At 35.6% G+C, this 15504-nt stretch overlaps 1 protein-coding gene across 8 annotated transcripts in view; it reads right to left on the bottom strand.

The window, feature by feature from the left end:
* Positions 1–614: 614 nt before the first annotated feature.
* XRN1 (5'-3' exoribonuclease 1) overlaps positions 615–15504 on the bottom strand; it is a 39095-nt gene continuing 24205 nt past the window's right edge. For 2 of the 8 annotated variants that reach the window (XM_039722262.1, XM_039722265.1), the window contains 13 exons: positions 14475–14700; positions 13727–13828; positions 12987–13082; positions 12653–12767; positions 12005–12069; positions 11516–11626; positions 11046–11171; positions 10576–10732; positions 10069–10244; positions 9750–9863; positions 9552–9669; positions 8354–8505; positions 5133–8151 (listed from right to left, as the gene is read on the bottom strand). In XM_039722262.1, coding sequence (XP_039578196.1) covers positions 7861–8151; positions 8354–8505; positions 9552–9669; positions 9750–9863; positions 10069–10244; positions 10576–10732; positions 11046–11171; positions 11516–11626; positions 12005–12069; positions 12653–12767; positions 12987–13082; positions 13727–13828; positions 14475–14700 — 1849 coding nt within the window. In that variant the 3' untranslated portion in view covers positions 5133–7860. Of the gene's footprint in view, positions 1838–3288; positions 4163–5132; positions 8152–8353; positions 8506–9551; positions 9670–9749; positions 9864–10068; positions 10245–10575; positions 10733–11045; positions 11172–11515; positions 11627–12004; positions 12070–12652; positions 12768–12986; positions 13083–13664; positions 13829–14474; positions 14701–14728; positions 14972–15504 lie in introns of those variants that run through there. The other 6 variants (XR_005629010.1, XM_039722263.1, XM_039722264.1 and 3 more) reach the window with 6 other exon arrangements.

Genomic DNA, 15504 nt, shown 5'->3' with positions numbered 1-15504 from the left:
ATTTGTCACTGAAGGCACTGAGTATCAATGAACAAATTACACATAGTTACACAAAGTCATGAGCTGCAGCAATTCACTGGTGCCATCAGTTTGCTTTACAGAGGGACCGGCATCTACAATTACTGCTGAAACAGAGTTAGTGACAGAAATGTTCCCGTATTGCCCTTAGATGGGGTGGTAATTTTTAAACAGAAACAACCAGAAATATTAACAGTAAACCAATAAAATTCAGAATGATCAACCCCAAACTAGTACCAGCAGAATTTAGTTTTAACCCAAATGTAATCAGAAGAGTTAATCATTTAGTTTAAACTCATTTAATTAGAGGAGAAAAAGAAACGAAAACCACTCTAGAATTTAGTTTTAACCCAAATGTAATCAGAAGAGTTAGTTTAAACTCATTTAATTAGAGCAGAAAAAGAAACAAAAACCACTCTGAAAATATTTCCCCCTTGCACTTCTGGTTTGGCCCCTCTTAGAAAAAACGGCAGTATGAACAGTATAATGTGAGATAAGTCTGGCATTACTGGATCTTTAAACCAGGAATACTGACAGTGAAAGCCACATTAAGAAGAGGCTTCTCACCTCACATGAGTAGTCGCAGAGGTCACTGGGACAAAGGTACGGATCACGAGGAAGTGAAGGCACATGAAAGAGAAAGCCAAGAAACAAGTGCTTTACCTCTGTTCCCTAAGGAACAACACTACAAAATCACAATCTCTTGGATTTTTTATTCTCTTTGACTGTCTCTTGACATACAGCTAATATATGTATGTCAGAGAAGAACCAGTACTTCAGATTCTGAGGAAGAGTACTTTCCTTCAAACTAATTTATCAAAACTAACAGCATAATAATAATTACTTAAAACTTCTGATGAAAGCTCCCTCAATAAGATTCAAAATAAGATTTGTGTAAGTGGTACAAAAGGCTAAAACCTCTCCAAACATTCAAGAATTAAGAAGCCTTAAGAAAAAAAGGCATCTAGATATCCTTTGTGCTTTCACAGCATCAATACAAGCAGGGCCTACCTCACTGCAAGGTTAAGCAAAACTTCAAAAAGAAAATGGATGCAGGTTACTTTTTTCGTTCACAAGCTCCTAATGCAACAAACACATACCCTTTTGATTGCATGGAAGTGGCCCATGTAAAGTCGATTTCTTCTTGCAGATCTTAAATTCTGTTTAATATGTTAACAAAGAACTTAGATGTGTGGAAAAAGATAACCTGAACCAACTTGCAAAGTGTCAATGCATACATAATCTTAGTCATAGACAGCATGTATTAAAATTGCTTAATTTATGAGAGGCTTATGAAATACAAATTTCTTATTATTGTTCTGTTTGTAATGTCATAAAAGTAATGCAATAAAAGATACAATGTGCTTTGATATGTGCAGAGCGTGTCCATGCATGACTTATCTGTTGTTAGTTTATATTGGTCTGTCATAAATACTCATTCCCACACAGGCACTCTCTGTCTATCCAAAATCTTATTGTCAGTATGCACAAAAGTCCCAGGTTCATTTTAGCACAGGCAAGAAACAGTCAATTTGAAGTGAAAATGTATGGACACTTTCCTGGTAATCAGCCTGCATAACCCCTGCCCGAGTCCTCCTGCTTGGGTGAGAGCATGGGTGCCATGTCACTGCTCAGAGAGGGAGCTGGCACACCTGGGGTCACATACCAAGTACCTCAGCAGCCATGTCCCTTACTTCTGCATCTTCTCTGCTGAAATCCTCAGCTTCTTTGCTCTCTGGAAAGCGTGGCTGGTCTTAATGTTTTACTGGGTTATCAGACCAAATGAAGGAGTGGAGGCACTCCAGGGACCTGCACAATGCTGTAGCAAAGGGAAGAGTGATTAAGTAAAACCAATCAAATGGCAGAACATCAGGGTCAAGCAGATCCTACACGGCTAGCAGGGACAGCAAAACCCCTACCATGATTTATGTTGAATATAATTGAATATTTATAAGCAATGTCATCACACTTGGAATGTTTCAGTCAGCAATAGACAGACTTCATAGGATGATGCAAGAGACCTTGAGAGATGGAACTGCCACAGACCCAGCAGACCTAACTCCCAGAAAGAAAACATTATCTTGACACTGTCTTGATATTTTCTAGGGCCAGAGTATTAAATAAAATTTCCAAATTAACTGTATTTGAATAGTTAACTAGTTTTGTTTTTTTTTTAATAGCGTATTTTCAGGTGCATTTCTGTTGTGTTGGAGCATCTTTATCCACCTAAGGCTTCCAACATTAATCAAACTTGCCACTGGCACTGCTAACACAATTCCAGATACTGAAATCTTGAAGAGCAAGACCCAAAATTGATAATACATGGGGGTTTTATCTTCTCTTCTGCAGCTGATTTTTTTGGTCAAGGAGCATCTCTCTTCTTACTGCCTCCTCAAACTGTCAGTCACCATTTTACCCACTTACTTAGCTCTACCTTTTAAACATGTTTTAACATTATAACATTATGAAATTTAACATTTAACATTATGAAAGCATTGACGTGGGGCCCTTTGTCAGTTTGCACACGAACAAGAAAGAGCCCACTAGTTTCTGTTGCTCCATTGGCTGGTGCAGCCCACATCCATAATTCACTAAGACTCACCTAAAAATTTAACAGACGGACCAAAATGAAAATGATAATCTTTATGCAAATGTTGTTGCAATAATTTACCATATGACCCTTTCTCATCAGTTCCTCCTGTACTCCTGCAGAAGTTACCACTCTCCTTGAAGTCAACAGACAGAACCACATGCAATGACATCACTTGATGAATCATGTTAGATTTGTGGGTAATTTGAGCTTTAGGCAGTCATGGGATGTTTCTTAAGGAGTTCCATTCTTGCTAAATCATCCCACCCTCACACTACAAACTGTACCAAGCCAGCTGTTCTTTGGACTCCATGAACTATGAAAAATAACACACAGGAGAGTGCCAATCTGATTAATTCCTTGATAAGATTCATAATGTGGCAACACAGTTTGGCATGACCCAGAGGGAGCAAGTAATAAGAGACTGGTTAATCCAGGATTATCACTGGAGGATTGCACATCAAATCCGTGCCCACATGCATGAGGTTTTGCACTGTGCCTCAGGCACAAGTGGTCCTTCCTTTCTGCCAGCTCTGCAGCACAAGTAAACTCTGACAGGAAATGAGGTGGACTTTAGGACAGTTAAGTTGTAAGCCAAAAATTTATCTACCAAAGCAAGTGAAGTGAAAACTGGTGTACTTACTTTGTTAATGTTTCATTATTTGCCCATTATTTTTACTTGGCCTAAGGAATATCTGCATTTGGAGAAGAGCAATGTGTATTAACAAGGAAAGTGCCCATCATCCTCTGGATGTCTCTTAAGGAAGTATTGTGTGAAATGACATAACTATGAATAATTTAAAGAAAATGAGTGATTGAGTTCCTGTATATATATATATATATATATATATGTGTGTGTGTGTGTGTACATATATATGATGGTCCTGTGTAACTAGAAAATTCAGGGCTGGACAGGTTTTTAAAAGAACATTCAAGTTTAGAAATTAATGAAAAAAAAAGAGACAAAAATGGCCATCAATGAGGCTTAATTAGAACAAGAGAATGGATAAACTAGAATCTAAAAGGATGAAAAAGCACTTAAGAACTATTGTTTCAGTAAGACCTAGCCCTTAAAAACAACTACAATTACACAAAATACAGGACTAAATGTGATTATCAACTTTCATAAATCACTGCCAATGCACTGATGTTCTATTGACCAAGTTTTACCAGAAAAAAAGTTTTAATGAAAAATGCTTTTTGTGTCCTTTCATCAAATAATAGGGACCAGGTGTACTATATGCACTTGATGGCATTGTGACCATTCCTTTGATGTGTATTGTATTTCAAAGCAAAATAAACCAGCAAATTTGTAAATTAAAAAAAAATAAGAGTAAACACCCACTCAAAAATTGACAGCAATAAGGAATTGTTGTTGGAACCATGGATTCTTTTAATAAAGAACAGCCACTTACCTCATGATATCAGATTCTTCAAAACATTTATCAGTTACAGTCTCAATATTCAAGGGTCCTCATGCACCTGAATTTGAATTCTTTTTGGCCAAGAGTGTGTATTCAGACTGCCCTTATGCCCTTGATGTCACTGTGTCCCCTTTCCAGATACAGAAAGAGAAGAACATAACTGTCTCTCAGTAGTAAGGAAGGCTGATTATGGAATACATAAGGAGATCACATTGCAAATAGAATTAGAAAACATTCTTATTGTAAGTAACAGTTACTTCTTTGAGATTCCTCACTCTCAGGGGTCATCTATATAGTAGTTCATATCAAATCAATTCAATTGAACAAAAGTCCTGTAATTTTTGAATGGAAGCATCCATGCAAGATTTACTCTGCAATAACTGATAATATTTTCAAGTAATCCCTTCATTTAAGTTGCCTGAGTTTTCTTTAGTGCTATATATTGAGATGGCAGAACTCACCATGCAGGGTAACAGCAGTTAAGACTTCATTGACTAATCATTTGAAGACAGTTTATGAAATGCAAGATTTTATCTTGGTATCTTTAAGTTGAGCAATATGAGCTGAGTGTTTACACCAACCAGAATTGTTCTATACAGAAACACCAAGTTGCATACACACATAGATAAAGTTGCAGCAGCCTGTCATGCTAAGAGTGTACTTCAATCTTTATGCTGGTTGCTTTAAACAAGCTAATTCACACGAAAATGCGTAAGAAAGACATGGACATTCTGCTTCTCAGCCACCAGCTGGTTCTCCACCTTGTTAACAATCACTAGGACTGAGCTTACTGGAAATTAATGACTTTTCTATGGGGTTGGGTTTTTTTAATCTAATCAGTGACAAGGCCAAAAATTTTTGGAAGATCAGTATCATGTTAAATGCTTTTAATTGCAAGGTGACCAACAGCCTTTTGAAAAAACCTTGTATTTTGATCACAGTTACAGTTGAAGCCATCAAGAAACAGTCATGAGGGCAAGTCCTGCTTCTGAGAATCACAGAAACTGAGTTTCATGAGATTTGATTAATATTGTAAACTTCTGGGATGGAGCATACACAAGTTCCCACATAGTATTTGGAAATAAAACAGTGAAAATAGGTAATGTTTCTTGTTTCAATATTTAATCCAAGCAGACACAGACAGTTTATAAAATTACTCTATTGCATTAGAGTTCTATATAGCATTTAAGTTTTATGAATGTTTTTCCTTCAGTGTGGCATATATTCATATTCCAAAATATCTTTGCACAGTCCTTGTGCAACTACATGCTAAAAATCTGCAAATGCACACTTAACACTAAACAGCACAAAAAATACATTCTGTATCCATTCATATGCAAATTTAAAACATTTCACTTGGCAGATAAACAATGAAAAGTTATTTTAAAAAAATCAGAAACTACAAAAATGCGCACATAAAAGTCTTCCCTTTTGGATTTTTAGTAAAATACTGCTCTGTATAAGATCTAATGAAAAACTCCAGTGCTTAGAAAATACTTTATATCTATGAGAAAAAGAAATGCCTAAATTTATATCTGTATGAGCTACACATTATGACCTTGTTAAAATATAATAATGAAATCAAAGGGGACATGGCAATGATCAATGCAGATGTCACATCTACCAGGACATGTAAAACTGTAATTAACTGGGCACCAGGCAGTCACTTTCATAAAACAGAAAAACTAAAAATCAGGAACTAATACAATATGCAGCAGTTACAGAATAAAGGGTTTAACCACCTAAATATACAACATACAGCAATTCCACTTGAAGAGGGAGCAGAAATCTTAGTCTGAAGTAGAATAATTAATAATAATTGCTGTGTTCACTGGTACATAAGAGTATAGCATCCTCCTCCTTTTTGTTTCTCAAAAATCTGCATAAATTGGGTGTACAGACACATCAAAATTTTTTGATGTGAGAGTCTAACATAGCCTCATCTCTGTCACGGAAATTTTCAAATAGGTATTTTCTCTTATGATCAGATCATTCAGATAGATACAGTGGGCCAATTAAATGTCACATAACCACTTCTAAAATATTGGCATGGCAGCATCATATCAGTCTCATGTTGCTAATGAGAAAAAAAAAACAAACCAAAAAACCAACTTTCCCTCCACAGAATATGGCTTTGAACCTCTTGAGACTAGATGACAATAAACAAAACAACAAAATCAATGCAGTTTCAGATGATATGTAGACTACTCCACAAGTTTTGTGATACTAAGTAAAATAAAATTTCTTAATCTTGTTTTTACCTCTGTTATCTTTTTTATAGGGCTTGCTGCTATTCTACAAATACTGCTGAGCCAACAACGTTTTGGAGAAATGAAAATTAAAAAACACTGTGACACAGTAATAATGTGAAGCTTCATACTACATCAAGAAATGGAGGCAAAAAAACCAAATTTAAGTCTTGCAGACCCAGAATGAAACCTGTTCAGAAGCAACAAAATAAAGCACTCAAGTTTGCTTTATTTCTGGTTTCTGGGCCTTAGAGAAAAAATACTTATTTTTCTAGAACAGATGAAAAATGAAATTTAATTTCATGCCAGTAAGCAGCACCAACAGAGGTTTCAAATTTTTTTCTTGGACTGAAGATTTTATAGTAATGTCCATAACATTGGCACACGTGGGTTAAAAAGAATACATGGACCTCTGAGCCTTCTTTTATTCCTATATGAGCAAATAATCCCATAGAGTTCTGTCCAAAAATTTAAGTCAGCTTTTTGTCTGAATATTTTTATGAAACCAATAGCAACACTTCCTGATAATTTAATTTTGCAACACAGAAATTCTCTCACAAAACTAGAAAAATAAATATTAAAAGTCATTAGCAACAAAGAAAAAACCTACTACAGAGAAGGGTTCAGGGCACAGACTAGTAGAGGAAGAAATGGACTCTAAGTAAACATAACTTTGACAGCCATCCAGCAAAATGGGTTGTCTTTCTGTCTGGCCATTTTTACAGTTTAGAAAAAAATCAGGCTATCACAAGCATTTAGGAGGCTATGCACATCTGTACTAGATAACTTTGTTATTTTATCATCAGAAAACAATTAAATTGGTAGATTAATAAAAAAGTGAAATGTACTTTACCAAAGGGATCTCTACTTTGCAAATTTTTTTTTTTTTATTCAATACATCCTATAAATTAATCTCCTGGAACAGATTGTGCAACAGCAACCAGGTTTTGCCACTCCAATACCAGACACACAATAACACCTATGTTCTGAAAGCTGTAAAGCTGTTGCCCTCTGGTACAAAACCCAGCAGTTCCTGCTTAGACTGGATTTGGCAGTTTCTTTGTAGTCAGCTTGCAGTTACACTGATTCAACTCAGAAGGACCTGGAGTGCCAATATAAAAAACTGCATTTAAATAATTTTTACTTTCTGTCTTATTACACTATTTAAAATCAAGCTAGAGTACAAAATGTCATGCTAAACACTGTTAGATGCCCAACTTATTACTGTTCCACATCCCTCCCAAAAAGCACATCCAACCTGAGTAAAGGTTGCCACTGTTATTGCTGCTTACCCGATATTGTCTGTAAGCCACTGTTTAGAAACCTAGGCACAAGGGATGGCATGGCAACCCTAACTCAGTATTTCCTGGCTTTTGCTAATTTAGGTGAAAAGAAAACAAATTTTAACATAATTTATATGGTTTTAATGACAACCTGAAAACCATAGCAAATAAAATGTATTTCCTTCTATATTATACTTAAAGTGGCTGGTCTTTTTAATAGAGATTTCTGATTTTTTTAAATGATAGAACATAACAGTGGGGAAGAGTTAAAGATAAAATACACCTAGCTACCAGATTTATTCTGAAGATTTTGGTGCGCCAAAATTGACAGCCAGTTTTCTTGGCTTTCGCTTGCTGGAAGTGTTTGGTGTTGATTTGTTATGAGGAACACTTGGAGTAGCCACATTGTCTTGAAATGAAACAGTGGACTGAGCAGCTTGAGGAGATTTTAAAGGAGCTGAAGAACTATCTTGCTGAATGTGGTCAGAAGACATTGGCTGTTCATTCTTTAGTGGTGCAGCTTGAGGGGAACTCTGAAACTCCTTGAGTTCAAAGTTTTTCTTGCTAGCAGCCCTTTTTTTAGTTACCTTTAAATTAAATAAATATTATTTAACAGAATGCATTCTCAAAAAACTTCAAATATTCCACTTTCAGAAAACATGCATACATATCTTAACAACAATTTTCTAATAGTAAATACTACTTCACAATGGGGACGTTGTTGTATTCATCTTGTAGCCACATTTTTTTTACAAAAATACAATATTAAGACAAACCTGCTGCTCTTACCTGCAGAGGTATAAACTGGTTATGAGAACCAACTGGTAGAGTTCCTGCAAGAGACACATTTCCTGGATAGGAGCCAGGATAATAATGCTTTGGTACTGGAGTACTCCAGGACACTGGACCAAACATGTGAGATGATGGAGGCATCATATTAGCTGTGAAAAGAATAAACTTTTAGCTCTCTTTCATTTATAAAAAAAAAACAACAAAAAAAACACCCACAAAAACAAAACAACACAAAAAAACCCAACCAAACTTGCCAAGAGCTCAGGACTACTCCAACTACAGCTGTCTGCATGTTGCTTATCTTTTCAGCAAAGCCTCATATGCCTTATATTGACTTCAAAATATCTAAGTAGTCATTTATTATCAAAAGCCCCCAAATAAACAGAACTACACCTAGATGACAACACAATTAAGAGCACTAAAGTCATGGTATCTGCATTCCAGAGTGCACATAATGTGGGATCTCCACATCCTCAGCTCAGCCAACTGTATTAGGAGAAAGCTGCAAGTTTAGGCCATCATTTCGGAACACAGCAACAACACAGAAACCCCACAGAAAAGAGATGTAGCAGCTGCTGCATGAGTTTCTAGGATGCTACAATGGTCCTGACTCATTAATTCCTAGCTGTGATGGGAACTTCAGTAAAATACAAAACAACTGGGAGCCAGAATACAAAACAACACCAGAACTTTTAGCAATTTTTGGAGGGTTACTTACCATGCTCGCGTTTGGCAGTGTACAAGAGGACTGTGATGTAGCACTTCAGTTAAAGTTGGTAATAGATGGATAAAAACAGTATTGCATACAGAAACATTAACTATATGGCATGGGGGGAAAATCCATGTAAAAAATCAAGGAGGCTGCTTCTTACAAATTCTGGACTGGGATTATCTGCTTTCAAATAATTACTGTTGTTTTGAAGGCAAAAAGTGGGAAAAAACACCTATGACTGAATAAATCAATACATTCTTGAGCAAAAGTAATCATTAACAGGCATGATCCTTCATACTGAATTAATCTGCACATTGATGCAAAGAGGATCATGAACTGTTTTCAAAACTGTTCAGACATACAATACACACATGAAAACCAAAAAATGGGGCTGTCTGGAAAGCATTCATTTTCATATAAAGAAACACCACAATTAGAGGATATTGTGATATTACTTGAAATGTGTACTAGTCAAACACCTACCAGGGGGCTGTGCAAATACTGGGGGAATTGATCCAGGTGGTACAGGAACTCCCAGTGGTTGGTAATTTGGAAACACTGCTGGAGGTGGAGGCGAAGCAAAGTTTACTCCTATAGAACCCTATGAAGAAGGAAACAGAGGTTTACCAACAGATGCAGTGCACAGAGACAAAGATTTGAAGGGATTTTTCACATCCTCACCAAGCGCTGTAAAGCAAAAAACGCAGCCTTCTCCTTTGCTTCAGCTTCGGAATGACACTGCGGTCCGTGAACCAATAAACCATTTGACAGCTTTATGTGGCAAACTGTCATGGTCTAGAAAAAAGAGAGAAGATTTTTGAGGGAATTTGTATTGCTAACAAACTGTGAGACAGAAACAGAGATTTGTTTGTTTAAAAAAAGGCAACAAAGGGAGCTAAGGTTTATTTTCATATAGATTTCAGCGGTCAGTCCAAATATTTAATATAGAACAGTTGAAAGAAAGTTGAGAACTTGTACTTTTACAGAAAAAACGTTTTACCTGTGGTGTTTTTAGGAAAGAGAAATCTGGTTGTGACATTCCAAGAAGAGAACAAATACGAGAAAGCTCAGAGACAGTAGACAGTGCAGGCTGTGGACAAGTGAAAGGGTGACCTCCAGTTTCTATTGCTGGTGTGTTCTGGGGGCCTCCAGGGCTGTGCTTGTTCATATATGCAGCTGACAAAAAGGGAAAAAAAAAAAAAAGCTGTATCATAATTATTTCCTTCGACAGAAGGATGGCAACTTGGTTGTTAGCAAAAAAAAAAAAAAAAAGAAAAAAAAGAAAAAAAGGAAAAAAAGGCTTATTTGATTTTTTCCTCGTATTTCCATATTGTTTAAAAAAAACCTCTATAGCTGAAGAGAGTTTTAGACCCAAATACAGAAGTAGAACTAAAAAAAGATGGAAATTTTACTACTATATTTTGATAAACAGTACTCTGCTGAAACTGTGTTCTAAAATGTCACTACAAGGTGAAGCTCTGAATTATGAGCTGATGGTTACACATACCCATTTTTTTTGTTGGTCTGTATTGCACAGCAGCTCCATGGCAATCCTGTCTACTAGAGGGAGCAGGAACATCATTAACTTGTGATTTCACTTCATTCTTTGTTTGCAGATCTGAGCCATCTATCTTCAAAATCTCTTTGAGCATCTGTGTTCCTTTCTTTAAAAATAAAATAAACCACTCAGGAACATGTTGGCATCAGACAACATGACCTTCTTAACACTGATTATCATAATTGGTAACAGAATCTGACTTATTTTCCAATCAGTTATATTTTATCAAAGCAAAGGTAACAGCATCTTAGCATAAACAAAGGTGTTTGCTAATTTTCTTTGAGAATAGCTAATTTAAAAAATCATTAATACATTTTAAAAAGCAGTATGAGGTTTCTTAGAGATTCTTTAAATAGAAACATTGATACTAAGACAGCAGATGCTAAACTGCAATGTAATGATTCCTGCAGTATACAGACCATAGCAAATGACTGTGGTGACAGATGCTCCTCATTTGTAGCTCCTGCTTCCTTGGAATAAGTCTGCACTTCATTTTCTTTGGAAATTTTCAGAGAAGCTAGAAGCCTTTCCAGTTCATTGTCCTTCTTAAATTAAAGAAAAAAAGGTACATCAACTAAGTGTATGTACAAGCAGATGCAAGAGGAAGGGGTATCAATTCGAGCTTAATTTTATTCTCATTGAGATTTTTCCTCTCTTAGGTTGGGCAGGTCACAGTCATGTCCGTTCAGAGTGTGAACAGATATCCAGAGACTGTATCAAGTTCTGCATATTAAAATTGATAGAATTGATTTAGAGAAATATTAAAGTTACACAGGTTTGTTTATTTCTTAAACATGAATTTGCACACAAGTAACCAGGAACAATTGAACAAAATGGACTGGAAACTGAAGTTACTCAAAGAGCACAAGACAGTCAACTCAGATCCTACCTTTCCACCTGTGCAGGGACCATCAACTGCAGCCTTCTGAATTAAAGGCGTGTTGGGACTTCCATTCCTCTTCAAAAGTTTGACATTGTACTTATTCACACCTGCAAAATTCTGAAATAAATTGCAGCCATTACTATTGAAAACTCTATTACTCATTATAACACAAACTTATTAGAAAAGCATCTGCAAAGAGTCTTCACAAGCTAATATTCTTAGAGGATTTCAGCTTATTGAACACCTAGCATTTTTGTTTTCCCATTACAGCATAGCTTATAGAATCTAAGAGTTATAGTAAAGTTGTTTGATATCATCATGCATTTTATGCACTCTCATATTCTGTCTATAAACCTCTAATGAAAAAAATATCCAAATTAAATTTTCTGACTGAAAGAATCAACTAAGATGCCAATTAAAGACAGGTCTGTAAAAAGACAAGTAACAGCAGAGTAAAATGAAAAGAATAGGTTAACTCAGTACAGACAAAATTACCTGTTGGTTTGACATTTTATTATGTGGTTGACTTTCACCTCTTGTAGTTTTGGAATCTTCTTTAACTACAAAAGAATGCATTCTTTTGAAATACTCTTAAAAATAGTAACAGTCAAGACTCAAAACAATTAGTATCAAATGTTTAATTTTTACTTCATAGGAAGTAACAGTCAAGACTCAAAACAATTAGTAACTCCATACAAATACACAGAGTTGCATTAATATAAATGATTTTATCAAATGTTTAATTTTTACTTCATAGGTCATTTGGTGTATGCTTTTCTTCTAGGATAAAATAAAACCAAGTATATCCAATAATATATCTAATTTTCTATTCTACAGATATGATCACAAGCAGATTTTCAAAGACACGCATGGGTTTTTGTTTGGTTTTTATATTAGATGGGTGGCAAGTCAACAGAACACAGAACAACTTACTTAAAAGGTTTAGAATTATGTGTGGAACAATCTAATATACACACCAGGGACATTATTTGACAATAACAAATGCAATGTAGTGTTTATAAAACTATAATAAATTATTTCCTGTCAGTAACTACAAAAAACCAAAAAGTTCTTCAGACGTTTCAATGAAGGTCAGATAAAGCAAGCAGTTCACCTAAACAAAGTTTCTAATTTAGTACTTACATTTTTTATAAGGCTCCTGTTTTCTCTGCTGACATTTAAAGCTGCCGTCATTGAAGCCTGGCTTGTAAAACTGATGGCCAGCTCCCAGCTTGGTTTCCTGAGGTAGAAGTGCACCCTAGGGTTTCAAACATCAAAGCTTAACCAGAAAACTGGGTATCTCTTATTTACATAGTAGTGCCCTATGATTTCCAGAGCTATGCATACTCCATGTAACATCACTTTCATCCAGAGGATTTATTTGTAACATGAAGTTTTCTGATACAATTAACCAATGTATGAAATTAAGACCTTCATATTTTGAATGCAGAGATCTGTTAAAAGTTTCTATACAAACCTTCTCATGCATGTTTTGTTGAATGTGATGAGACTTCCCAGAACTCTGCAATGACTGCCATATGCTGCAGAATTCATCATCTGGCTTACTCTGTGCCTGACAACATAAAAAAAACAAGACCCCAGACAAACTCAGCAATGATAAATTCAACTTTTGAACAGCTAAGTATATACCAAGACATTCTGGAAATTGTAAGGTTCAAGTTTAATAGTCCTCAGATGACAAATACTTTCATGTTGACAATAGTACAAGTTGCAGGTAATTAACTATGGAACAAGCTGTGGTAGTGGACTGCAGTTACAATTTTTACCAAGAATCACTACTAAAGTGAAATGAGGTTAGTTTGATGATTAATGAAACTCAGTTAACTGTTCAGAATGGTTTCAAAGCATGCTTTCATACTGGGAGTATTCTTAGATCGTATTATTAATGATTTATTTTGTAAGGCCTTGCCAGCAAGGCTCAATTACTTCATTACATTACAGGTATGTTACCGCAGAACTGAAGCCCAGCTATGCAAAAAAACACTTTAAAAAATCTAATATCTAAACAAGGACAACACAGGATATCATATTCATTCAAGAACTGAGAGCAGTTCTGCTCCAGTCTGTATCTGAACTAAAACATCTGATGCACTAAAACAAAGCAATTTATTAATCATGAGAAAACGACACCCACCCTGAACAGAGGGCCAAAACAGAGACATTTGGGTCCGATACTAAATGAATCCGAACACTCACTTTATTTTTCTGATTGCCACTCAGAAATGATCCTTTCTGGGGTGAGTTAGAGTTGCCCTGATTTTCAGCCCTGAGATTGTAATGCTGTCTTCCATTCAGTTGCTAAATCATTGAGAGAAAAAAAAATCAGAAGTGTTTCATTGTCTTACATTTTCTTTTGGAAAGTACTTTTTCTTGTATAGACTTGAAAAACATGAGAAAACTGTTTTCAAACACACCTACAGCAACATGAAGTTACTAATTAAGGTAACTTTCTTTAAAGAAGACTCTTGTTAAAAAAATAAAGTGTCATTAAACCACCAAGAAACTCAATTCAAAATGTGTAATTTTCCTCCTTTATTGTAGTTTCAAAGTAAATTATAACTGAAAAGCAAAACTGATAGGGAAATAATGTCTTCCCTTTCTATGCATGAACAAACAGCCAATAAGGAAGCATTAATTGGATCAAAGCTTTAAGGAACTAATTGCATCTCTGTCCACACATACTATTTGTTGACACCAAATATGGTGTCACTGCTCCGAACTAAGTATCTATCTTTCAGAAAAGCAACTGGAGTTACTCAGAGCAAAACCACTGTCAATAAGGAAATTTTAGTCCTTTTCATTATTAGATTAATTCATTTCTGCAGCAAAAGAGTTCTATTGACATAAAAACTAAATTCTGCTTGGACCAATGAAGATAACCATGTCAATATTTCAGACTCTAGTAGGGAAAAACATTTTTGTACAAATGTGAGAAAAATCTTACTTGAGTAGGAACAAAAAGGGAGCGAGGAGAATGGTTGAGGCCTCCCAGATGCACTTTTTGTGAGCATACAGATGACAGATCAGATGCATATGAGTTGTAGTTATTCACTGCTGGCTGAGGTTTAACTATGGCCATCAGCTTTTGATTTCCCATTTCTGACCGACTACCATGAGACAGGTTAATTAAGGCACTTGAGGGCAGGCGATAACCTCTGGCAGGTGAGCACCTTGAGAAAAGTGAATTCCATAGTTGTTTCATGCAGTTTAGTTGTTGCCAAAAAACAATGACTCAAGTTTGAACAACAGAAGCTGAAAACTATGCAATACTGAAATCTAGTAGCATTGCAGACAACCTGAAACCCATGGCTCCCCTTTGCCCTCTGGCTGTCAAACAGAAATTAGCACTACTCTCAGTTTATATTGTACCTTTCAGTGCCGAGCTTAAAGAAATTTTTAAGATGACTGAATTGTTATAGCACAGTTCTGTAGTAAATATTTCTGTAAAAGAACCAGAAAACAATATTCTTTTATTTTTCAGAAATGAAAACTGAAGTTTCAGGTTCAGTAGCAGAATTACAAATTGAAGTTAAGCAGCATTTCTGAACACTGAGTATTATCTGCAAGGGCTATGACTGCTGAATGCAGGTAGTAGGGAAGAATTTCCTCAAACTCCCATCATTAAAACCTTAGGTAAGAACAGTAAAAATGAAGCCTGCTGGGTATATCTGAGCACTTAGAATTTTAGCTGTTTACTTCAATACAGAAGAGTTATCACACTTATAAAAACAAAAGCACCTCCACCTCTGGAAAAACAGCTCAGGTTTTTAATGGTTAGAATTTAGTGTCTAAGTATCAACTTTTGAGTTCAGAGTCCCTCATTCAGAGAAACAGATGCATTCTGCTTGGTTTTTAATCCACATGTTGAATACATAAGAACCTATTTTCTACATATTTGTTTAGAAAGACATCTAGATCTAATGCTTTATTCTGCTGGTTCATATTTCTTTTCTGCAAGTCAGAAGTTTATACAC

Source organism: Passer montanus, unplaced genomic scaffold, assembly GCF_014805655.1.
Source record: "Passer montanus isolate IOZ18808 unplaced genomic scaffold, ASM1480565v1 scaffold48, whole genome shotgun sequence".
Classification (NCBI taxonomy): domain Eukaryota; kingdom Metazoa; phylum Chordata; class Aves; order Passeriformes; family Passeridae; genus Passer; species Passer montanus.
This window is presented reverse-complemented; position numbering and strand designations above follow the sequence as displayed.